This window comes from Akebia trifoliata, chromosome 6 (assembly GCF_017979445.1).
Source record: "Akebia trifoliata isolate Shusen 1 chromosome 6, ASM1797944v1, whole genome shotgun sequence".
Classification (NCBI taxonomy): Eukaryota; Viridiplantae; Streptophyta; class Magnoliopsida; order Ranunculales; family Lardizabalaceae; genus Akebia; species Akebia trifoliata.
Genome location: NC_141380.1, coordinates 13,278,211 through 13,303,277, shown reverse-complemented (window position 1 = coordinate 13,303,277; position 25,067 = coordinate 13,278,211). Strand labels below are relative to the sequence as shown.

Genomic DNA, 25,067 nt, shown 5'->3' with positions numbered 1-25,067 from the left:
ATATTCAGATCAAGTTTTGAGGAATGTTTCCATTACTTGACTTTGATCCTCATGCGTTGTAAATAAGTCAACTTAGTACTTAATTGAGAAAAATGTCACTTTATGGTAACATTTGGAATTTTTCTACTGCACATTGTTTCCCCGAGAGGGATTGAAGTAGATAAAAGCGAAATTTATTTATTTTTTCATTAAAATTATGTTGTTTGCAAACAAGTTTATAGGATATGAGTAACACATAGAATCGAATCGACCATAGTTTGATTTAGTTTGGTTTAGATCTATTTGATTTCTATTTATTTTTAGTTCTTATTTGGTGGAACCGGCCGACTTATGTCAGTTCACTTAGGTTGGTTTGGTTCCCGATTTGACCCCAAACTGAACCAAGAAGTGAAAGCCCCTAGAATTATTGAACGGAAATCTGTGCACGAGCCTATGCAAATAGGGTTAAAAGTGGTAGTTGCAGCTCTTACTTAGATGCATGGTTTCAAAACTCGACCGAGATGTATCACCTGAGTTGTCTTGGTATCAGACATGGACGAGACAGATGGACAAGTCAATTTTTCGAATGAGATTTAAAACCCCACGTTCATTTTTTTAATTTTTGAATGAGATGTCTCATATGTATCGAAAACTTGCCCAAGACGATTCGGTATCTGGCATGGATGATGCGAGACGTGAAACCGAGTTTTAAAACCATGCTTAGATGTGGTTTTATAATAAAATCACTTATTAGTGTGGATTCATTTAATAATGGCGTGGTAATATCACCACCTTTAAAAACCATCTCCCTCCAAATCTTATGAAACATTCTTTCTCTTGAATAATTCAATGCAAGAGAAAAACCTATTCTCAATATGCAAACATTTCTCATCAATCATCACTACTTTTAGGTTCACACCTAAACCAATTCATATAAACTGCATCACAGATAGAAATATATCATCATCATCTTCATCCGAGATTTCTACAGAAGAAAGTGATTTAACAAACAAGTTTATATCGATTTTACAGTCTTGTTCGGATTCCTCTGCACTTCAACAGGGCCACCAGGTTCATGCCCAAATCATCCTTAATGGATTTTTTACCCAAAAAATGGATCTTTCCTTTGGATCAAGGATTTTATCTATGTATGTTCTTTGTAAAAGCTTACCCGATGCCAAAAGCACATTCTTTTGGCTTCTGGAATTTTCTCCCAATTCTTCTCCTTTGCCTTGGAATTGGATGATTAGAGGGTTCACTATGATGGGTTGCTTCCAATTTGCCTTATTGTTTTACTTCAAGATGTTAAGTTGCTCTGTTTCTCCTGATAAATATACGTTTCCTTATATAATTAAGGCTTGTTCTGGTTTATCTGCTTTGAATTTAGGTAGGTTCATTCACAATAACATTCGATCAATGGGTTTTGAGATGGATGTTTTTGTGGGTAGTTCTTTGATCAAAATGTATGCAGAGAGTGATTCTATTGAAGATGCACGTGTTCTGTTCGATAAAATTCCTCTTAAAGATTGTGTTTTGTGGAATGTGATGCTTAATGGGTATGTTAGAAATGGGGATTCGGAAAACGCTCTTGGATTATTTAAAAACATGAGATTTACTGAAATTAAACCCAATTCTATAACATTTGCTTGTGTTCTATCGGTCTGTGCTACTCAGGGGATGCTCGATTATGGTACACAGATTCATGGGCTTGCAATTAGATGTGGGTTGGATTTAGATTCGCCCGTGGCTAATACATTGTTGGCGATGTATTCAAAATGTTGTTGTTTACACGATGCACGTAGGTTGTTCAATATGATGATGCCTCAGACTGATTTGGTTACTTGGAATGGGATGATTGCCGGGTTTGTTCAAAATGGGTTTATGAGTGAGGCTTGGGAGTTGTTCCGTGAGATGTTATCTTTTGGTGTCAAACCAGACTCAATCACATTTGCGAGTTTTCTTCCTTCTGTTTCTCACTCGGAAGGTCTGAGATGGGGTAAGGAGATTCATGGTTATATAGTAAGAAATGGTGTGTGTTTGGATGCATTTTTGAAGAGTGCGCTTATCGACATATACTTCAAGTGTAGAGGAGAAGATATAGCATGTAAGATTTTTGATCAAACAGAAACAATAGATGTCGTTATTTGCACAACAATGATTTCAGGTTATGTTCTTAATGGGATGAACAGTGATGCTTTGAAGATTTTCCAATACTTGCTTGGAGCACAAATGAGACCGAATCCAGTAACTCTGGCTAGTATTTTACCAGCTTGCGCTGGCTTGGCTGCTTTGAAGTTGGGGAAGGAGTTGCATTGTTACATTCTGAAGAATGGGTATGAAGGAAGATGTTACGTTGGAAGTGCAGTGACAGATATGTATGCAAAATGTGGTAGATTGGATCTTGCTCATCAAGTTTTTGGAAGGATGTTTGAAAGAGATTCTGTGGCGTGGAATTCAATGATCACAAGTTGTTCCCAAAATGGGAAACCCGAGGAAGCCATCCACCTCTTCCGTCAAATGGTTTTGGGAGGAAATAAGTGTGATTGTGTCACGATATCAGCTGCTCTTTCCGCTTGTGCAAATTTGCCGGCACTCCGTTATGGGAAAGAAATCCATGGTGTCATGATGAAAGGTGCCTTGAGATCTGACCTTTTTGCCGAGAGTGCTCTAATAGATATGTATGCTAAATGTGGCGACTTGGATTTTGCACGTCGTGTTTTTGACTTAATGGAAGGGAAGAATGAAGTCTCATGGAATAGCATGATTGCTGCTTATGGAACCCATGGTCAAGTTAATGATGCATTGGGTTTGTTCCGAAAAATGCTGGAAAATAGAATTCAGCCAGACCATATCACCTTTCTTGCCATAATATCTTCTTGTGGTCATGCAGGCCTTGTCGATGAAGGTTTTCATTATTTCCGAGTTATGACTGAGGACTATGGAATCATGGCTCGGATGGAGCACTATGCATGCATGGTTGATTTGTTTGGGCGTGCTGGACGTCTAGATGATGCATTGAGGACCATAAAAAGCATGCCTTTTGATGCTGATGCGGGTATCTGGGGAGCATTGCTTGGAGCTTGTCGGGTCCATGGTGATGTTGAATTTGCTGAGATTGCTTCGAAACATCTCTTTAAGTTGGACCCACAAAATTCTGGATACTATGTATTGTTAGCGAATGTTCATGCTGATGCTGGTCAATGGGACAATGTTCTTAAAGTTCGAAGCTTGATGAAGGAGAGAGGGGTCCAGAAGTTACCAGGTTGTAGCTGGGTTGAGATCAACAGCACAACCCATATGTTTGTTGCTGCAGACACAAGTCATCCTGAATCTTCTCAGATTTATCTATTGTTGAAGAGTCTTCTTCTAGAGCTGAGAAAAGCAGGCTATGTTCCTCAGCCGTACCTTCCAGTGTACTCACAAGCCCGGCTTGGATAACCTATTTTTATGTTTTAATTTCATCATTGCCACCAATTCAATTGAATGAAAATGATTCTTGGGTCACTCAAAAGATTGGGTCATTGTTCACTATCAGTGCAAGAATTTAGCAATGCAGTTGACTGCTCAGCGAACAGGCCAGTGAATGGGATTCATTCCTCTTCATCATCAACATCAAAGCCTTATCCCCAAAAATTGAGGTGATGTAATGAATCCAGTTCCTCCATTCTATTATGCTTAAAGCCTTGAATGAATTATTTGATTTAGATTAAAGTTCAGAGGTGCTGAATTTTTAAACTCGCTTCCAATCTAACACGACCCTCCTACTTTATCCAGGCTTTGGACAGGCAATGTTGTTATATCATTAATAATACACTAATGGAGTTGGTCGATGGGCTTCATGCCTATGAAGGAAAATTTTGCTTGAATCAAATGGATGAAATATACTCATAAGGCTGAGAGTAAGGACAAGTGATCAATAAGGTGCAATTAAGAGGAATTCCATGGTTTGGTTAGCATCCCTTGGGAGAATTCTTACTTTGGATAATTTGATTAAATGTGGTTGGTCTTTTCCAAACTATTGTTTTCTCTCTAAGGAAGTGGTGAGTTTGGGAGTCATTTTTTAATTCATTGTCCCTTTTCTATTGCCATTTGGGGTCATTTCTCTCGCTCTTTCATTTAGAGTGGGTTTTCCCTAACTCTGTATTGTCACTCTTTCTTGGGTGGACTCACAATATATTCTCCAGGAAAAGACATTTGTGGACTGTCCTTCCTTTTTGCAAGATTTGGAAAATAAGGAACAAGGGTGTTTCAGAGAGGAAAAAATTCCCCATGAAGTGACTTTGAAGATTTTGGCCTTGGTATTTTATTGGAGCAAGCTGAGCAAAGATTTTCGTGGAGTTTTCTTTGAGGATTTTGTGTGGGTTGAATTATGTAATTTGTAATGCGGGTTGGTTTTTGTTGTTCTTTTGTTCCTTTAACTTCCACTTTCCTTCTCTCTTGTTCTTTTCCTTCTTGTAAGAGGGTGATCTTGTCCTTCTTTTCGCTTATTAATAAAATAAATAAGAAGGTTGATGCGTAGGTCCACCAAAGAGAGTTTGATACATAAATGGATCAATAGGCTGCTCAGGTTATTCTAATCTAACTCTGTGAGCCCCATCAAAATTACGCAGATCAATCTGAGAGCAGATCTTATTTGGTTGTGCCTGTAAATTACAGTCGAAAAATCTGGAATCAAACTTGAAGATCGATATAGTGTGAAAATTAACATTAGAGTCTACCTATACTAACAACATCTTGAATATGACTTCCCCAAATTGTACAATTTATGATCCAATTCATCCACAATTCATCAAAGCACGTACCAAATAATATGTTTCTCAAGAATGTTCAACTCTCATAATTGCATATCTTTCCCAGGTCAATTTTATAGACAGTCTCAGGCTTTATAGATCTCAACCTTGAGTTAAATTCATTCATTCACAAACAAAACTCCATCCAAGATTGACTTGAGTTTTGAAGCTCAAATTTTGCCATGATCTTGTAACCGTCCCAACCAAACTAATCGCTCAAAGTCAAAAATAATTTTCCATTTCGGAGATGTTCTCAAGTTTGGATCTCACTATATAAACTGCCTCACTTTGATATCATGCATGCAATCAGTGCTTTCAAATAGCATATGCAATTGTATATGCCAGGTTGGTTGCATATGAGACCATAAACAATCTATCAAAGAAGGCGAGAAAATGCTACCTAAATATTCTAGCAATGACCTCTTTTGAATGACAATCCCAAATTACACTCTTCAACCCCCCCTTCCCACCCCAGATACTAACATATATCCACCCTATCATACTCCAAACTGTAAGGCTGCACACTATCCATCTAATCATTTTATAGCAACCCTCTCCCTACTTGGCCAAGCATGCGAGCCCCTTTATCCAGGTGATTACTTCGTCTTGGTTTCCAACGTAACATACAATACTTTCATAGCGGAAAAAAAAAAAAATCTCTTACCAACAAGGGTTAGCTCATAGAAAATGAAGCTGTAGACCACCAACTAGCAAGACAATATAAAAAAGCATGAACAAAGCTATCAACAACATCCACTATGACTGAAAAGAAAGTGGTAAAGGATTGTTGGGCTTTGTGGAGCCTAGTTATATTTTGATCCGGTTGACGACCCGAATAATGTTTGCGTGGTATTTTGATGGGATATTTTCTGAGGCTTAATCCATGGAGTGGAGGCTTGGGCCGATAGGCCCAAGCCGGAGCGCTCATGGATAAGCCTCCTGGGGGCCTAGGGGGCAACGCCCCCGGGAAAAATTTTTGGGGCCCGTTTTGTAACCCATTGTGTATCTTGTGCGCAGTATATAAAAGCCGTTTTTGGTGATTAGGGTTTTTTAAGGTTTTGGTTGTCGTCTTTGAGACTGGAGCCGCACTTTTGTAATTCTCGAAATAGTGAAATCTCTACAACTCCGTGGACGTAGGCAAATTGCCGAACCACGTAAATACTGTCTTGTGCGTGTGATTGTTTTTTTTTTTTTCGACGTGTGTGTTTTTCCTCTATTTCTTGTTTCTCACAGGTTGGGAATTTCGGGTTGAATTCCTTACAACTGGTATCAGAACCTAGGGTTAGGTTTGAGTGGGAGCAATGGTAGAGGAAGCAGGAAAGGTGTCTGGAATAGAAAAGTTCGATGGCACAGACTTTGCGTATTGGAGGATGCAGATTGAAGATTATCTTTATGGGAAGAAATTGCATCTACCTCTTTTGGGAGAAAAACCTGAGACTATGAAGGCTGATGAATGGGCTCTTCTTGATAGACAGGTACTGGGAGTTATTAGGTTAACTCTGTCTAGGTCTGTTGCACACAATGTTGTAAAGGAGAAAACCACAGCAGATTTGATGAAGGCTTTGTCTGGTATGTATGAAAAGCCGTCAGCAAACAACAAGGTGCATCTGATGAAGAAACTGTTCAATCTGAAGATGGCAGAGAATGCATCAGTAGCACAACATCTGAATGAATTTAACACTATCACAAATCAATTGTCATCTGTAGAAATTGATTTTGATGATGAGATCCATGCACTGATCGTTTTGGCTTCTTTACCAAACAGTTGGGAGGCAATGAGGATGACAGTGAGCAATTCTATAGGAAAAGAAAAGTTGAAGTACAATGACATACGAGATTTAATTTTGGCTGAAGAGATTTGCAGAAGAGATGCAGGCGAAACCTCAGGATCTGGTTCTGCCCTAAACCTTGAGACAAGAGGCAGAGGAAATGATAGAAATTCAAATCGGGGCAGATCAAAATCCAGAAATTTTAATCGGAACCGAAGTAAATCTAGATCAGGCCAACAAGTACAATGCTGGAATTGTGGGAAAACAGGTCACTTTAAGAGGCAATGCAAAAGTCCTAAGAAGAAGAATGAAGATGATTCTGCTAATGCTGTAATAGAAGAGGTACAGGATGCATTACTTCTTGCAGTAGACAGTCCACTTGATGATTGGGTTTTGGACTCAGGAGCTTCGTTTCATACCACTCCACACCGAGAAATCATACAAAATTATGTTGCAGGTGATTTTGGTAAGGTGTATTTGGCTGATGGTTCAGCCTTGGATGTTGTGGGTATGGGAGACGTCCGAATACTGTTGCCCAATGGGTCTGTTTGGCTACTGGAGAAGGTTCGACATATTCCTGACTTAAGGAGGAATCTGATCTCTGTTGGACAACTTGATGATGAAGGGCATGCAATACTATTTGTTGGTGGTACTTGGAAGGTTACAAAGGGAGCTAGAGTATTAGCTCGTGGAAAGAAGACTGGCACTCTATATATGACCTCAAGTCCAAGAGATACAGTTGCAATTGCTGAAGCAAGTACTGACACAAACCTGTGGCATCGCAGGCTTGGGCACATGAGTGAGAAAGGGATGAAGATGCTGTTGTCAAGAGGAAAGCTACCAGAATTAAAGTCCATTGACTTTGACATGTGTGAAAGCTGCATTTTAGGAAAGCAGAAAAGGGTGAGTTTTTTGAAAACTAGCAGAACACCGAAGGCTGAAAAATTGGAGTTAGTACACACTGATTTGTGGGGGCCTTCTCCGGTCGCATCCCTTGGAGGTTCAAGGTACTACATCACCTTCATTGATGACTCAAGCAGAAAGGTATGGGTTTATTTTCTGAAAAATAAATCTGATGTATTTGAAATTTTTAAGAAGTGGAAGGCCATGGTTGAGATAGAAACATGCTTGAAACTAAAATGTTTGAGATCAGATAATGGAGGAGAGTACATAGATGGAGGATTCAGTGAGTACTGTGCTGCACAGGGAATTAGGATGGAAAAGACCATTCCTGGGACACCCCAACAGAATGGTGTGGCTGAGCGCATGAACAGAACTCTCAATGAGCGTGCTAGGAGTATGAGGTTGCATGCTGGACTACCAAAAACTTTCTGGGCTGATGCTGTTAGCACTGCAGCTTATCTGATAAACCGAGGACCATCAGTTCCCATGGAATTCAAACTTCCTGAGGAGGTTTGGAGCGGAAAAGAGGTGAAAATTTTCCATTTAAAAGTTTTTGGTTGTGTTTCTTATGTTCATATTGATTCTGATGCTCGTAGTAAACTTGATGCAAAATCAAAAATATGTTTTTTCATTGGCTATGGTGATGAGAAATTTGGCTATAGGTTTTGGGATGAACAAAACAGGAAAATCATCAGAAGTAGAAATGTGATATTTAATGAACAGGTTATGTATAAGGACAGGTCAAATGTAGTGCCAGATGTTACAGAGATAGATCATAATAAATCTGAGTTTGTCAACTTAGATGAATTGACTGAAAGTACTATTCGAAAAATGGGTGGAGAAGATAAGGAGAATGTAGATTCACAGGTAGATCAGAGTACACCTGTAGTTGAAGTTCGCAGATCTTCCAAGACCACTAGACCTCCACAACGTTATTCACCCGCTCTAAATTATCTCTTGCTGACTGATGGTGGTGAGCCAGAATGTTATGATGAAGCCTTGCAAGATGAGAATTCAAGCAAATGGGAGTTAGCCATGAAGGATGAGATGGATTCCTTGTTGGAGAATCAGACATGGGAACTGACAAAATTGCCAGTAGGAAAGAAGGCTTTGCACAACAAGTGGGTATACAGAATAAAGAATGAGCATGATGGTAGCAAACGTTACAAGGCCAGATTAGTTGTTAAAGGGTTCCAGCAGAAAGAGGGCATTGACTACATAGAAATATTTTCTCCAGTTGTGAAGATGTCAACAATTAGATTGGTGCTGGGAATGGTGGCTGCAGAAAACTTACATCTTGAGCAGTTAGATGTGAAGACGGCATTCCTTCATGGTGACTTGGAGGAAGACATTTATATGATTCAGCCAGAAGGGTTTACTGTTCAAGGACAAGAGAATCTAGTCTGCAAATTGAGAAAGAGCTTGTATGGCCTAAAACAAGCTCCTAGACAGTGGTACAAGAAATTTGACAGCTTCATGCATAGAATTGGGTTCAAGAGATGTGAAGCTGATCACTGTTGCTATGTTAAGTCTTTTGACAATTCTTACATCATTTTACTGTTGTATGTGGATGATATGCTTATTGCAGGGTCTAGCATTAAAGAGATTAATAATCTGAAAAAGGAATTGTCAAAACAATTTGCAATGAAGGATTTGGGAGCTGCAAAGCAAATCCTTGGTATGAGAATCATTAGAGACAAGGCTAATGGTACATTGAAGCTTTCACAGTCAGAGTATGTGAAGAAAATTCTTAGCAGATTTAACATGAATGAAGCTAAACCAGTGAGCACACCTTTGGGCAGTCATTTCAAGCTAAGCAAAGAACAATCACCGAAGACAGAAGAAGAAAGGGGTCAAATGAGCAAGGTGCCTTATGCCTCAGCTATTGGCAGCTTGATGTATGTTATGGTGTGTACAAGACCAGATATCGCACATGCAGTGGGAGTTGTGAGCAGATTCATGAGTAGACCTGGAAAACAGCATTGGGAGGCAGTCAAGTGGATTCTGAGATACCTTAGGGGTTCATCAGATACATGTCTTTGCTTCACAGGTGCAAGTTTGAAACTGCAGGGTTATGTAGATGCTGATTTTGCTGGTGATGTTGATAGCAGAAAGAGTACTACAGGGTTTGTATTTACTCTAGGTGGTACAGCTATATCCTGGGCTTCAAATTTACAAAAGATTGTTACTTTGTCTACTACAGAAGCTGAGTATGTTGCAGCAACTGAAGCTGGGAAGGAGATGATTTGGCTACATGGTTTCTTAGATGAATTGGACAAGAAACAGGAGATGGGTATTCTACACAGTGACAGTCAGAGTGCAATTTTTCTTGCTAAAAATTCGGCTTTTCATTCAAAGTCGAAACATATACAAACAAAATACCACTTTATCCGGTACCTTGTTGAAGATAAGTTGATTATACTCGAGAAGATTTGTGGATCTAAAAACCCGGTAGACATGTTGACTAAGGGTGTCACTATTGAGAAGCTGAAGCTGTGTGCAGCTTCTGTTGGTCTTCTAGCTTGAGGACAGGAGGATGAGTTGTAGGGATGAGGGATTGTGTTTTGGAAGATTGCAGTTAATGTTGGTGGTTGAACTAGTCTCCAAGTGGGAGATTTGTTGGGCTTTGTGGAGCCTAGTTATATTTTGATCCGGTTGACGACCCGAATAATGTTTGCGTGGTATTTTGATGGGATATTTTCTGAGGCTTAATCCATGGAGTGGAGGCTTGGGCCGATAGGCCCAAGCCGGAGCGCTCATGGATAAGCCTCCTGGGGGCCTAGGGGGCAACGCCCCCGGGAAAAATTTTTGGGGCCCGTTTTGTAACCCATTGTGTATCTTGTGCGCAGTATATAAAAGCCGTTTTTGGTGATTAGGGTTTTTTAAGGTTTTGGTTGTCGTCTTTGAGACTGGAGCCGCACTTTTGTAATTCTTCTCGAAATAGTGAAATCTCTACAACTCCGTGGACGTAGGCAAATTGCCGAACCACGTAAATACTGTCTTGTGCGTGTGATTGTTTTTTTTTTTCGACGTGTGTGTTTTTCCTCTATTTCTTGTTTCTCACAGGTTGGGAATTTCGGGTTGAATTCCTTACAATCCCCTTAAAGAATCTCATTCCATTAGTTCTCCAAAGCTGCAAAGAGTTAATCGAGGCTAGTGTTGATTAGAATCCAAATGAGCCAAATATATACCAAAAGAATCTAAATTGAAGGTGCCACAAATCCCATCATATTTAAAGGACCAGCAGACGTGATCAAACTCCTTTTCCACACGAATTTTGCACTCAATATTCCTCGTGTATGTTCTGCCTAGGAATCTTTGTTCCCTCGGTCTTCTCTTATAAATTTTGTATGATGATCATAGTGATAAAATTCTCCATTTTTTTCTTTCTTGAAAGTCACCATTAATTTGCAAATCTTTCAATTGATGATTTAATCTCGACTTATTTGCAAGGTTTTAAAAAATTATATTTTTATGTTGATTAATGATTTTCTGACGCTCAATCATAGAACTGTAGATTATTGCTCTTGGGATACGCAGAATCATAAATCTTTTTCTTGTATATCCCAAGGCAAATGATCTACAGTTCTGTGATGCGTCAGATTATCACGAGACTTTTATATTTTGTTTAACATGAAATCTTATTTAATAAATGAATTTATAATTTTCTTTAATATTATGTTTAATATATGAATTATATACTTCTATATCATCCATAGTTAATAATATATATTTTTGTCTTCATATTTTTTCCAACCTAGCCAAAAAAAAAAATTCAAAATTTTCTCTTGTAGAATTATTCATGAAACCCAACTTGAAGATGATGATGATGAGGGCATCAAGATCATTTTCTTTAGTCTACAAGAAAAGAATGTGGTCAAAAAGCATGTCATCCATTTGAAAACATAGGGAGTTATCTGTGAAATATTCACAAAAATGATGGACATGTAATGGTGGTGGCAACGTGTTAGATTTCTCCAATTTTTTTAACGGCCAGTTCGCATCAAACTCGTTCTCAAAAATATTTGTGGACCTTTTCAATCTGAGTGAGTTTTTGCTCAGAAAATTTCTCGTTACAGTGCTCACAGGTTGTCTAGTACGTGCCACGTCAAGTCTAAGTATTGTAATTTTGTAATTTGAAGATACACTCAATATGCGGGCTCATGTGATTGGTGGATCGGAGGAGCATTTTTATTTTTTTATAAAAAAAATGTTGTGAGGATATACTTTTTTCCTTTCGATCTCATGTGTTAAACCGAGAATAACTCCCAACCCAACCGTTTCAAGTGATGTTTGAGATATTAAAAGAAAATTAAGGCCCTCGCTATGAAAGAAGTAATATATTGATTGAGAGGAAGAAAGATGTCAAGAAGTGGAGATCAGATAATTCGAAAGGAAGAATGCAAAGAAGAGAAGAAGTCTGAAAAAGAGAAGGAAAGTATTGAAGGATTACTACCATTGGAGAGTAGCCCATACGTGAAGTACTCTGATTTGGAGGAGTACAAGCGCCAAGGATACGGCACAGAGGGTCACATGGAGCCCAAACCAGGTCGAGGAGGAGGAGCCACAGATGCACCCACCCTCTCTGGCACTGGTCTCTCTCAGGGTCAGACTGCAGCCATTGATGCCATCAACCGCCAAGGCATCCCATGATCTAACTGCTATTCTCTCTTTGTTTATTTTGTTTAAGCTTCCCTTTGTAAGTTTTTTTTTTTTCAAATTGTCAGAGAGATGTGGTGTTTTCTGCTAAAATAAATGGATAAAATAAAGTGGGAAAAAGAAGGACAAAAGGATTGCTCTAACGCGCGTAGTAATTTGAGGCCCCCACTCCGGTTGAAATCGAAGATGCAAATGGGTTGCTAGCGAATTTGCTTTCATGATACAATAGAGTCCAATTGTGTCAAAACTGTATATTTTCTCAAAGTTTGCACTAATCTTGAGAAAATCTATCACATAGAATGTCGGATACACGAATATCTCTTTTATAGAAAATCTGAAAAAATAAAAATAAATTTTAATTAAGAAGAGAAAAGAGAGATTAATTAATTTTTGAATCATTTTTTTTTTTAAATTCAGATTTTCGCATATATATATAAATAATGAAGGGTTTCCTTTGTTTCAAATAGCTGTGTGCACAAGAGGGTGCCTTGTTTAAAAAATAAAAAATGTGTCCCTATAGAGAGATAAAACCATTGCCTCTTTTGAGTTCAAATTGAACCAAAGCATTGATAAAAAGAAAAATAAAAATCTGAATCAGTGTGCCTAGTACCGCTGTAGAAGACAACTCTATTGTTGTTAAATCCTTTGAAAACTTAAAATTATAACTACTTAGGATTTAATCTCATAAGTAGTAAGTAACTTACTTAAAGTTATTCCCAACCAATGATATTTACTATATTATTTAAACAAAAATAATTTAAAATTATCAAATAAAATAAATTAATTTTATTTGAATCTATACTAAAAAATATAAAGTATATATATTTATTTTTTAACAATCCTCCACTTGATTAAAAAAAAAAATCAATTAACAGAAGCAAATTTTGTGTATCAGAACGATTATAATAAGTATCATTATAGATATTTAACGGTTTGAATTTATGACTTGTATATATAATTCAAAATTTATAAGGTATTCAGGTAACTTATAGCCTTGGACTTAAATACAATTTAATAAATCAAAATTATAATAAATATATACCAACTTACCAAATCATTGTTTCCTTGGGGTGTAGTTGCCCTTACACGTTGTGTAAACCCTCCAATGCTATTATCAAGGTTCTCAAAGATCGGGTGTGATTTGGTTTGGTACTAAAAATGATACTGAATGGCACAATCCAATGAATCATAACCATCCGTCCCCGTAATTTAGCCAAAATTACATGATCATCTCATTCATCCCAATATTGACCAGAGAAATCATAGACCACCTTTTAAGATGTTACGTACGTACCTATGTCTGCTCGATGGGGACATAGTGGATCTGGGGGGCATGCATGGAGCATGGCAAAATTGTCAAAGACACTTGACAGGATAGTATGGTTCAGGGAACGCCGTAGGCCATAAAGCAGCCTAAGAAGAAAGTGACCTCGTTCAATGGATACGTTCCCCTATCTTCATTGTAAGTTTCCCAAATCACCTGCCAAACGTAAAAATTAGGAATATCATCGATTTACATTATATAATAGAAAATTGGATTAATACTTGCATCTTTCTTGGTCAAATCATTGATGCTCACTTATAATAATTGGACTTGATTGAATACATCTCCAAACAAAGATTGTGGATTCCACCACTTCATACACAGATCTCCAGTTATAAATTCTACGTTGGGATTTAGTTACAATTATGTAAAAAATGCTCATACATATGCCTGCAAAAAAATTTATTATTACATAATTAGTTGTAAAATATAAACAAAAAATCAAAACTAATTAAAGATTATTATCAGTTATACCTCAAACAATGGTAAATAACCCGTGATTTGTCGTACTTCGTGCCTCGACATATATTTTAATTGTTGATATAAATATGTAAGGACAGTTGATGCTAGACGGGGAGGGAAGAAGAGGAATATGGTAGATTTGGAAAAGAGATTAATGAAATAAGAGTAAAAGAAAATGGAAAAGGATTAAGAGTTGAGGTTTGTAGGTTTCAAGAATCAAGAGTCAAAAATAAATAATCAAGAACAACAATGATTAAAAGAAAACCAAGAAAAGAGGATTCTTGGAGGATTCTTGATAGTTTCAAGAATTCAAGATTTTAAGAAAATCAAGAAACAATAAAGAAAATGGAAAGATGAGAAGATAATAAAAATAAATAAATCTTGGGATCACACTAACCACGGTGAAGAACTCACTTTACTCCATAAAAAAAAACAATTATTTATTCATCAAATTCTTCGTTAAAAAAAAAAAAAAATCCTTAATACAATCTATATAAAGAAAATAAATTTAAGAATCCTAATCAAGCTAAAATACGAAATAAATAACAAAATTTCGTAACTTTCTCTCTCCTAATTTTTCAATCCTAATGAATTTAAGTAAAAGACAAACTGAAATTACTAAATTGTCCCTAAATATTATACTAAGATCATGGACTAATAAAACATCAAAATAAATTCAAAAAATATAAAAGCAAAATATTAAAATTTAAATTTAAATAAAAACTAAAATTTGCTCTTCAAGTTTCGATGTCCTCATCAATTCTCTTCGATTGGAAAGATTTCGTCACTGGCAAAAGAAAATTGTGATAATTTCCCAACATATAAAGTCTTTACAATCCCCATGTAATTTGATCCTGATTTGTTTCTTATCCAATGCATCTCACGGTGGGGTCTTCCACTTTAATTTATCTCGAAGTTAAGTCTTCAATTCGATCTCTTCCTAGGTTTCGAAATCATCAAACAAAATTTGGACTTTCATTTTTAAATAAAAAAAACTAAAACTAGCATAACCCATTGATTTATTCAAAATATTAACTAACTTTTCTTTTTCTTGAGATAAAATTAGTGTTAAAGTCAAAGGATGTAGTGGCTCTACAATTTCTTATGTCAATTGTTCAGATTCTTCTTCAAGAATCAATAATGATGTTTCATACTTGTCAATCTCTCTCTCTCGCTTAAATCATGGTCTCCGATTTCTTCATTACTCTCCTTGAGTTTAGGCGTATGGACTTTGATCACATTTGCTTCATTATCCCAATTTGAATACTCTCACAACAAAAATGCTTACATTTAGCGGCAGATGTTTAGCGGCGGCCAAAATAGGCGCCACTATGGAACATGGTCAAATAGAAATTAAAACCTATCTGCGCGCGAAAACTAACAAATTTCGCGAAAAACCTCTCTCTCCCTGTATCATCGAAATTTTGTAAAACTTCGTCTCATCTCCTCTACATCTAGGGTTTCAATGTATGGAGGAAATCTTTCCCTCTTACAGGTATTTCTCTCTCTCTCTCTCTCTCTCTCTCTCACTCTCTCTCTCTAGTTCGTCTCATCTCCTCTTCAGATTCTCTGAGGTTTTGATAATCGAAATCGCAAATTTCGTAGATCTTTGAGGTTTTGAGAATCCAAATCTCAGAATGATGTATGATTCCTATAACAATGAATGTTTCCTTTATTTTTTCTGTAAGTTATCATGTATTGTATTCGATTTTGATTATGAGATGGGTTCAACTAATCAATTTAAAGTTCTTTGAATGAAAATTATGCAATTTTTGGGGTTTCTCATGTAATTAGGTGATGTTATTTCTATAGAAACCAGTCTGACTCATCATTTTCCTAATAACAAGTCAATCCAAGGCCAAATACTTCAATTATCTTAAATATGACATCGGTTTGGGTGCTTATCGACCTGATTCTAGGTATGAGACCCTTAGAAGTTGGAACCACAAGTGATCCTCCAAATGCTTGATAAGTAGGGTACTGGATATGAAGAAATTTTTTAGTCTTTAGTGATTGTCTTCTTATTGTGAATTACATCCACATTGCCAACCAGTGTAAGATTGATGATTTCAAGCCAAAGTGAAAAAATAAAGAATTCACACAGTGTTACTCTCTATATTCTTGAAGAAAGTAAAAACATATTTCACATTGACCTTGGATTCTACTTTTAGTTAATAGTACATTTATTCCTAAGTATCTTCTTGATTAATATTTAATTAGACCATTTAGTAACCTTAGAAACAAGTTATAACTGAAACAACAATCCACTATCCAAAAACCACATAATTGGTTCCAACTACGTTTGAGTACCCTTTGAAACCCTTGGGGCATGCCACAGATTGGATTAATTTGAAGGAAAATGCTGAAGTAACATTGAAATTGACATCGTTTCATACATTGCTGATATGGATGTGTACAGAACCATAAATACTTTTCATTGAAATACGAGGTGAGAAGCATCTATGGTTCTGTGCGAAACAATATCAATTTCAATGTTACTTCAACATGACTCGAATTTCAATACTTGTTACTCCAGCATAATGTCTTATTTTCTAAAACAAAAATAGAGAATTTCTAAGCACATCAACTTTTCTTGCAACGCCCAAAGTATCAAATTTAATTGGGTGGTTAGGTTGGGTGCAACCATCCTTCTCTTTTTTTTTTTTTTTTTTTCTTTTTTTGGTGATTTTGACATAGCCCTGTATTAATATTCGAGAATTGACAAAGATATAATACCTCATGTGTCTATTGCGATGCATCTTATTCTCTTAACACCTTGCAATTGCATGGTCTTTTAAATAATTTAGTGAAATAGCATGTTTCACAGTATTAGATGTTGAGGTGACAAACCTCTATATAAAATATGTGGCATCAAAATCATTGAAATCTGTGTTTGGATGTTAAGCAAGCAAAATTTCTAAGGTTTACAGAACCACAATGCAATCATATTCCAATAAGTATGTGTCTTGTGGATTTGTTGTATGATGTCCTTCTACTTGAAATATCTATGATAACAAAAGTTTGTGTCAAAACTTGCTCTGGCACATGGTATGTATATCTGATGGATTTGCCATGCCACAAAGGTATTCTACAGGAAAATTTCATTTTGGGATTCCCATTCTTATGGCAATATATACTTTTGCCTCTAGTCATGCAATACTAGCAGCAGCTCCTGGTAAAGCAATTGTAGTTGCCACTACCTCTCATTCTAGTCCCTAAAATGATAGTCGATATTGAGTACTGACATGTGGAATGGGACTTATATTTATTCTCATATGATTAGTCTATTCTTCAAAAGATCTATTGGACTATGGACTGACTAATTTGCTAGGCAAGCAAGGTGAGGTTAGTAGTTGACATGAAAGTGGTACATGATGACAATTCTGTTATTCAATTTCTGCATATACTTGTGAGATCATGTGCATCCAGTTTAGAACAGAACCTTAATATTGCTCCTATAACCTATTAGACTCTGATCCTCTTAAAACCAATTAAGAGTCTCTTTTTTTACTACAACAAGCCTAGAAACAACACAAACATTTGTAAACACAATCGCTTAATAAAAACAGTGTAGAAGCATAGATTTCCAATTCTTGGTACACCATATGTGGACTTTGGGCATTAAACTTCGATACTGAAATTCCCACAAGTTTCATAAGTATAAAACCAGCTATATGATTAAAAATCTGGTAGGGAACTTTTCTCACTAAGTTTCATTTTGTAGACTGATGAAGCAGAGCTTAAGGTATTAAGTTTTGGGGAAATGCTTGAAAAGATGAGATTGGTAAGAGTAAAGAAACCTTGTTTCTGTAAAGTTGGTTACTTGATATAAATATTTTTTTCTTTGGTGTCTGATTGTTTGATTCCCTACTCAGTGCAACCCTTTGCTTCTTAATCACTTGCATATTTCTTGAAATGCTTGGTATCCTAGACCTACTGGAATATAGAGGCTTCATTGCTGAAGTATTTATTTTTTATCGTCCAACTTGTTTTAAAGGTGTTCCTTTTTCAACCTTTGCTGGTGCATCCACCAATGGTGCAGCAAAACTCAGTTTTACTAGTTCCAAGCCAATTGTAGCATAGGAATCATCTTCCCTTGCTTTAGCTACAACGCGGGTTTGTATCCTTTCCTCATATTTTGGTTCCTAGCTGGTATTGGTACTTTCTTAGTTTCCATAGGATCTAATCATTTGATCTGAAACTTTATAGATCCCTTGATGTTGTATAAATTTTTTAAATAAATATTCACATTTTAGTTCTTTCTGAAAATTTTGTGTCTCGCAGAAATTTATTTTCTTTTTTAATTTGTACAATATCAGCATAGCCAAAATCAATTTGGTTCATTATTGCCAAGAAAGATTGCCCATGCTTCCTAGGATCTTGTCTTAAATGGCATTGTTATGCCAGACATTTTGCTGAATCAGTCTTGACTCCGAAGACAATCCCATGGGCATTTATCTTAAGATCTAATCAGTGATCCATACTTGGCTTTGATTGATCCAATTCAGTTTTATGTGACTAGGCTTATAGTGTACACTCTTTTGCTTCTCCTTGTGTAGTTGCTGCTCTAAACTCCTTGAAGGATGTATGGGAGAACACTCCACCAAATTGGGTGGGTTTTCCCAATTGGACGGTCCACGATTTTTCAACTTGTTAACATGGGGTTAGAAGTTTTGGAATGGGCTGATTTTTGGTGAGGATGATCTTCTAACCGTAGAGATCATCCTCACAAAAAATCAGCCCATTCCAAAACTTCTAACCCATATAGGACAAAACATGTTGGGCAAATGGTTGGGTAAATGGTTGGGTGCTGAACATTTCCCTATATATATAATTTTTTTTAAATATTTTATCATTTTCCTTTTCTCCCAAACTTTTTTTTGTATGGTAAAAACAGTGAGTGGGATTCCTGGTTAGTTTTCACCACTGTTATTTATATCCAACACAGGCCACAGTTCTCATATTGGTTGTATTTCCTAATTGACAAGTGCAATTTATTGTTACAACATTAAAATTTTAGATGTCATTGTTCGAAGCCTGTTAGAGCTAGGTTAATGGGTGTATTCTTGTTGCAGTCATCTTTTTTTTTCTTCTTAAAAACTGATTACTTGTATTAGACTATGAGTTATAATGCAATAAAATTCTGCAGTATTTTGCTCAACATATTAACAAGTTGTCATGTTTTATGGTTATGGGTGAGCATGATCTTGTTGGTATATCCCAAGTGTTGTGCTCATAACTTATCTAACTTTTTTTTTGAATGGTAATCGGGGCTTTAAGCAGGCCCCCAACCGACAATAAGAAGGTTACATTCTTACATAGGTGAGACCACTTGCATCCTCATCCACAATACATGACTTATATAACTTATTGGGCCTGCAGAGCAAGGTGCATAAGGATTTTTCTTTTGGAAAAACCCTACTGGCCCAAGAGGTCATGATGGAATGTTGAGAGAATGTGTTTGTTACACCCACCCGATAACTCAGATGTTGTTGTGTACACAAGTACGAGGTAATGGGTTCAGTCCTTGACCCGCAGGTTTCATCAATGGATTGAAATTTCCCAATGCCAAATTGGTTAGGCATGGTGTCAATGAAGATGCTGATTCATTGGGCAAGGGAGGTATATTTAAGCAATTCTTGTTAGGTTTGGTTGGGTTAGATGATTGGCTAGATAGGCACCACTACCCTTGCTGCCATAACCTTCTGTTTTGCCACTACTACTAATAGCCACTACTTCCTCTATAATCTTCACTACTGCCCCAAAGTCCACTTAGTATTATTTATTATCTCCACTAGTGCATAATCAATAATATGCTAATACTGCGGTGTTGAAAGTTGAAATGTGATAAAATATTACATTGTGATCTTGTATTGCTGATCAGTTTGGTCTCTTTTATCCAATACTTATTGATCAAGTCTAAACTATGTCGTTGAATAACTATATCTATGGAACCTTTATTCTTTTATTTCCTTTTGTCCCTACAAACTAATTTTATCATTTGGTTTTCTTAATTTGTTTCACAGTATGTACTCTGTATGGAGCATTGTTGATTAGCCTAGATTCTCTTATCGTGGACTTCTAATCGGTGAGATGCTTTTTGTGCACCAATTATTACATGAGACATTAATTTCAGTTTCCTTCTTATTTTCCCTCTCTTATGCACGGAAACAGATTTCTCATGTATATTGGATAGATTATTTGTAGCTTAGGATTTCCATCTAATGCAGAATTCTTAATAGATTGACGAGAAGTGGGTACCTTGTTATCCATCACAAGTTAATTGAATAGTAAAGAAAAATCAAACAAAGATGACAATTTCAGTATATGCTTGTCAGAATCCCTTGCTATACTTTTCTATCCATTCATCTATGTCACACAAACTATGGTCAAATCTAATATCTAGAAATAAACAATGCAATATGCCTTTAATAAAATCATCTTTATTTGGTCTTTTTATCTATAAGAGAGGCTTTTTCTTCTAGTGATTAAGTTTCAGTTACTCTCTCTGTTTTGCATGGGAATCCCTACATTAACACTGCCACTTGTTTGAGTGATCTGAAAATCTATCATCACTTGAAAATAGTATAGTTGTGCATTTGAAACTTTGCAGATTTTTAAGTTCTTTCCACCACACAAAGTGAGATCATCAACACTTTCTTCTAAGAGAGCAAAAAAAGGTTCTGACTTCATGGGAGAAGACTTCAAACAGTATCTATCTCTTAATTCACTTCAGTCCTCAGTCATATTTTAAAAAGGGAATCAATCACTTTAGATTGAGATGGAAAAAAGAACAAAGGATTCATTTGTTTAGAATTTGTTGCTATATTCTTGGTATGTTTGTATCTTTTACACACCTTCTTAATGGAAATTTTTTTTAAGGCTCATTTGGATTAAATTTGTTTGGCTGATCTTTTTTCTGGAAATAAATTTTTTCAAAGGACCTGTTTAGGCTAAAAAAGTTTTCTTATAAAAATACTACACTGTTATCCATTTGATTCTCAGATTCTCGGATTCTTGCATTGCATTTTTATAGTGCTATGTAGCATAATTATGCTTGCTCTAGCAGCACACATCCTTCCTGTTATTCTTTCTATTTCATTCAATAGATAATATCTTAAACACTACTATACTGGTTTTGTTTATTTTGGACATGCATTACCTTCATAGCAGATGCTTCTCAACTTGTTCATCATGCTTCATTTTCTGGAAATGAATATGTAAATGAGATTTTAAAGCATGCAAATATGCAGGAAATTAGGAGCTACAATCCAATGGGTTGAAATCTTCACATAGCTGGATCAATGGACATTGGCAGAATAGAAAACACTTCAATTTGTGATATCTACCTGTCATGCAAAGGTTGCAGTAGTAGATAAGAGAATTGCCAAAGACATTTTTCTACAAGACAGGTAAATCACTTGTGCACTTAAGAAATCTTTCATATCATGAATGCTTTTGTTTTCTCATTTATGATTCATGTGAGAATGCTGAACCTTATATTGACTCAACTTAACAACTTCACAAATTTTTCTTTTTAATGCTAGTCCTTGTATGAGGTGTTAGTGAATCTAAATTGTTTTAGTAGTAAATAAAGCATAACTTGTTGTATATGCTTTTTCACAATTAGTACATAAAACATAATTATCTGAATAAATAATTCATTTTTCTGTTGCACTTTACATTTGCAGATGGAACCTGGACAAAGTTCATCTGGTGAGAGGACAAAGTCGAAAAGAAAAAGAGGCCGCACTCAATGCCTCTCATTACAGAATCTAAAGTCAGGAGAAAGGTACATTTTATATTTGAAATTTATACATATTGAATTTTAAAAAGTTGCAAATAAATTATAAGGTACTCTATATCTCATATATTTAACTTCTGACAAATTGTATAATGTACAGTCTCGAAGTTATAGAAATAAGGTAAATCGAGCTCAACAGACAATGACCCATACGATTGGGACGAAGATTATAGTTTGTATTAGATATGATGAGGTATATATATATTTTTATTATGTTGTCTATCAGTTCCGTGCCCAATTATTTATATTATAAACTAATCTTATTGTCATTGTCTTAATGTGATGCACATAGAAATTAAAGAGTTCAACGAATACTGAGCCAAGTCGAGCAATCTTATTTCTCATGACACACAAGCCCAATGATTTGGCCATGGCGGAGAAGATTGTAAGTTTAATTTTAGATAATTTTCATCAAGCATTAATCAATTATGTTAATATCTGAATTTGAAGATACTAAGAATTTTTAAAATATTTTGCAGGACAAGATAAAAAAACTTTTGAGTTTATTACCAGAAGACTCTCAAGATATTACAGGTCGAAATGATGTATTATCTCAAGTCTTGGGTCCTGATAGACATGGTCGTGTTCGTGGTGTCGGCCTGGGACCGACTCCTAGCAAATTATTTGCATCATATTCTGAAAATTCCTCTAGCGATTCTGCTGAGGTACATAGGTTGAAGAAGAAATTAGAGTCTTTAGAGCAACAACAAATTGTGAGAGATGCTGAGGTGGAGAGACTCAAGGAATTGATTATTACTCTAATGAGAAAGGTAAATTCTCACCGATAATAGAATATGTTGTGTTTTAAAATATTTTATTAATAAATAAATATTTATTTATATGATTAATTTGATTAATGTATATGAATTGTAGGTTGATTAGCAGCACAATCAACCCGGCAATGATCAGTGTCCACAACAACAACCATGATAGATAGCTTTTGTTTTTTGAGTGATAAACATGGATTTATAAGCATTGGCTCTTAATTCAATCGACTTATTATTTTGTTGTACTTGTCTCTTAACTAATTTGATTTACTAAGTAATTGAGTTTAATTGACAGGTTGTATAAAAATAGGTATTTAATTACAAATAAGTTTTAAATAAAAGAAATTAAAAAATAAAAATAAAAATAAAAATCTTATTAGTGGTGGCCAGTACCTCCACTATAAGCATTCAAAACTGTATTTATAGTTATGGTAAAAAACTAATTAGCGGCGGTTTTTAACCATCACCATAGATCTCACTCATATCTATAGCGATAGTAATACACTATTAGTGGCGGTTTCTGACCGTCACTATAGGACTCACTTATATCTCTAGCGACGGTAATACAATATATTAGCGGCGGTTTTTGCCCGTCACTATAAGATCCACTCATAACTATAGCGACGGTAATATAATCTATTAGCGGCGGTTTTTGACCGCCACTATAGGGTCATATGACTTTTTAGCGACACCACCTATAGTGGCGTTACACGTGGCCATCACTATTACTAATAGCGGCGGTTTTTGGTATTTACGACGGTTTTTGACCCCTGCTAAAAACCTAAAATTTTGTAGTGTCTAATTTAAAATGTCCTTGACAATTGCACTTGTTGCATAAGTTCTATTATCTAAGCTCTTCATACCATTGTTCATGTTGTTGTCTGTGCTCTTCACTTTTTTGTATAATACACTCACAAACAATACGAAAATATACCTGAGAGTAATGCGTTCAACGTAATTTCGACAACATATTTTTCAGCTCCTCTAAGAATATAGATGTCGAGTCCATCTCCCTTCAATGTGATCTACTAATTTTTGTCGCCTGAAACTAGGCTCTGATACAAAATTTGATGTAGGAAAGTGAATAAATAAGAGGAAAATATGATCGATTTGAAAAAAAGATTAGTGAAATAAAAAAAATGAAAAACAATTAAGGGTTGAGGTTTGCAGGTTTCAAGAATCAAGAATCGGGAATAAAGAATCGAGAATCGAGAATCAAGAAGAACAAGGATTAACATAGAATAAAGAAGAGATGATCTTTGATGGATTCAAGATTTCAAGAAAATTAAGAAACAATAAAAAAATATGGAAAGATAAGAAGATGATAGAAAAGATAGAACCTTAGAATCACACTAAGGATTTCTTGGTATCACACCAAGAGCGGTGGGGAATTCATTTCACTCAATGAAAGAAACTAATTTTTTATTCCTAAAATTCTTCTTAAAACATCCTAATACAATCTATATAAAGAAAATAAATCAAGGAATCCTAATCAAATTAAAATATCAAATAAATAACATAATTTCGTAATTTTCTCTCTCGTAATTTTTCAATACTAATAAATTTAAATAAAAGACAAACTAAAGTTACTAAATTACCCCTAAATATTATACTAAGATCATAGGCCAATAAAACATCAAAATAAGTTCAAAAATTATAAAATTAAAATCCTAAAATAGAAATCTAAATAAAAATTAATATCTACTTTTCAAGCTTTGATGTCGCCATCAACAATTTTGTCCCAAGCATAGTTCTTCACATTTGAATGGTCCATTAACAATTGAAGGTACATTATATGTACCTTAGTTTCAATTTTGCTAGCGAATAACGAGCATCCCAAAGCATACAATAAAAAACCTCTTACAATGAAATCTATATCTTGAGCGGTTGCATCCTCTTTGACACCTTTCAACTGACTTCATACCACTCCATCCTAAGAAAATAACTTTTGTTCTTGGTCAATTCCTCAACCACATCATCTTTTGGAGTTTCAAAGCGTCAACCACCAATTTCTTGGCTGTTCTACCCTTTACATCATCTGCCACAACTGACTTACCAACAACGGGAAGGTCCAAAATATAATCCACGTTTTGAGACTAATCGTCATCTTGCCGAAGGGGAGATGAAATGTATATTGGTCTCTGGGTGCCACCTCACCAAAAAATAAATGGACAACAATGTCTTGTTGATGGATTTGTATTTGTAGTGGATCAAGTTGTCTAGCCCTGAAGCCTTGACCTTCGCTGTAAGTGTGGCACACTCTTCTACAAATTTTCATTCATTGATCTTGGTCAAATGATTTTAACATCTAAGCGGCTTGCGTTCTACAAACAATGAAATGCGTTTAGTTAGATATGAAATAAATAATCAAAATAATTCAGCTAATATTATAAAGATTACGTTTCCTTTCCAAATGGAGAATGCCACGTGATTCTTGAATCTTTTTAGTAGTCATGTGTCCTCCGGACCTCCGGGAAATGATCAATATCTTCTTTTTTGGCTTCGGCTATGACAACCCCTCAGATTATTCTTCCACTTTTTCTTCTTATCATTCTTGTTCTTCCACTTCTTCTTGTGGTCTTGTATGACACGCCTCCTTTCAGAAGTCGT

At 35.8% G+C, this 25,067-nt stretch overlaps 3 protein-coding genes across 7 annotated transcripts; all 3 read left to right on the top strand.

Annotated features, from left to right (window-relative positions):
- Positions 1-786: 786 nt before the first annotated feature.
- Positions 787-4,505, top strand: LOC147400275 (Tetratricopeptide repeat (TPR)-like superfamily protein). The gene is made up of 2 exons (XM_086445899.1): positions 787-3,617; positions 3,754-4,505. The coding sequence occupies exon 1, from the start codon at positions 829-831 to the stop codon at positions 3,415-3,417; it is 2,589 nt and encodes an 862-aa protein (XP_086302025.1). The 5' UTR covers positions 787-828; the 3' UTR covers positions 3,418-3,617; positions 3,754-4,505.
- Positions 4,506-11,763: 7,258 nt separating this feature from the next.
- LOC147400274 (uncharacterized) lies at positions 11,764-12,395 on the top strand. Its single transcript, XM_086446663.1, has one exon. The coding sequence runs from the start codon at positions 11,804-11,806 to the stop codon at positions 12,092-12,094; it is 291 nt and encodes a 96-aa protein (XP_086302789.1). The 5' UTR covers positions 11,764-11,803; the 3' UTR covers positions 12,095-12,395.
- A 2,653-nt stretch (positions 12,396-15,048) lies between these two features.
- LOC147400273 (uncharacterized) lies at positions 15,049-22,715 on the top strand. Of its 5 annotated transcripts, none has more exons than XM_086445898.1 (9): positions 15,049-15,381; positions 17,884-18,002; positions 19,913-19,974; positions 21,140-21,298; positions 21,578-21,678; positions 21,791-21,883; positions 21,983-22,075; positions 22,170-22,460; positions 22,564-22,715. In XM_086445898.1, the coding sequence occupies exons 5-9, from the start codon at positions 21,643-21,645 to the stop codon at positions 22,570-22,572; spliced, it is 522 nt and encodes a 173-aa protein (XP_086302024.1). In that variant the 5' UTR covers positions 15,049-15,381; positions 17,884-18,002; positions 19,913-19,974; positions 21,140-21,298; positions 21,578-21,642; the 3' UTR covers positions 22,573-22,715. The 5 variants fall into 5 exon arrangements, with proteins under 5 accessions (XP_086302024.1, XP_086302021.1, XP_086302020.1 ...); XM_086445895.1 differs by lacking the exon at positions 17,884-18,002 and adding an exon at positions 17,611-17,670; XM_086445894.1 differs by lacking the exon at positions 17,884-18,002.
- Positions 22,716-25,067: the final 2,352 nt, after the last annotated feature.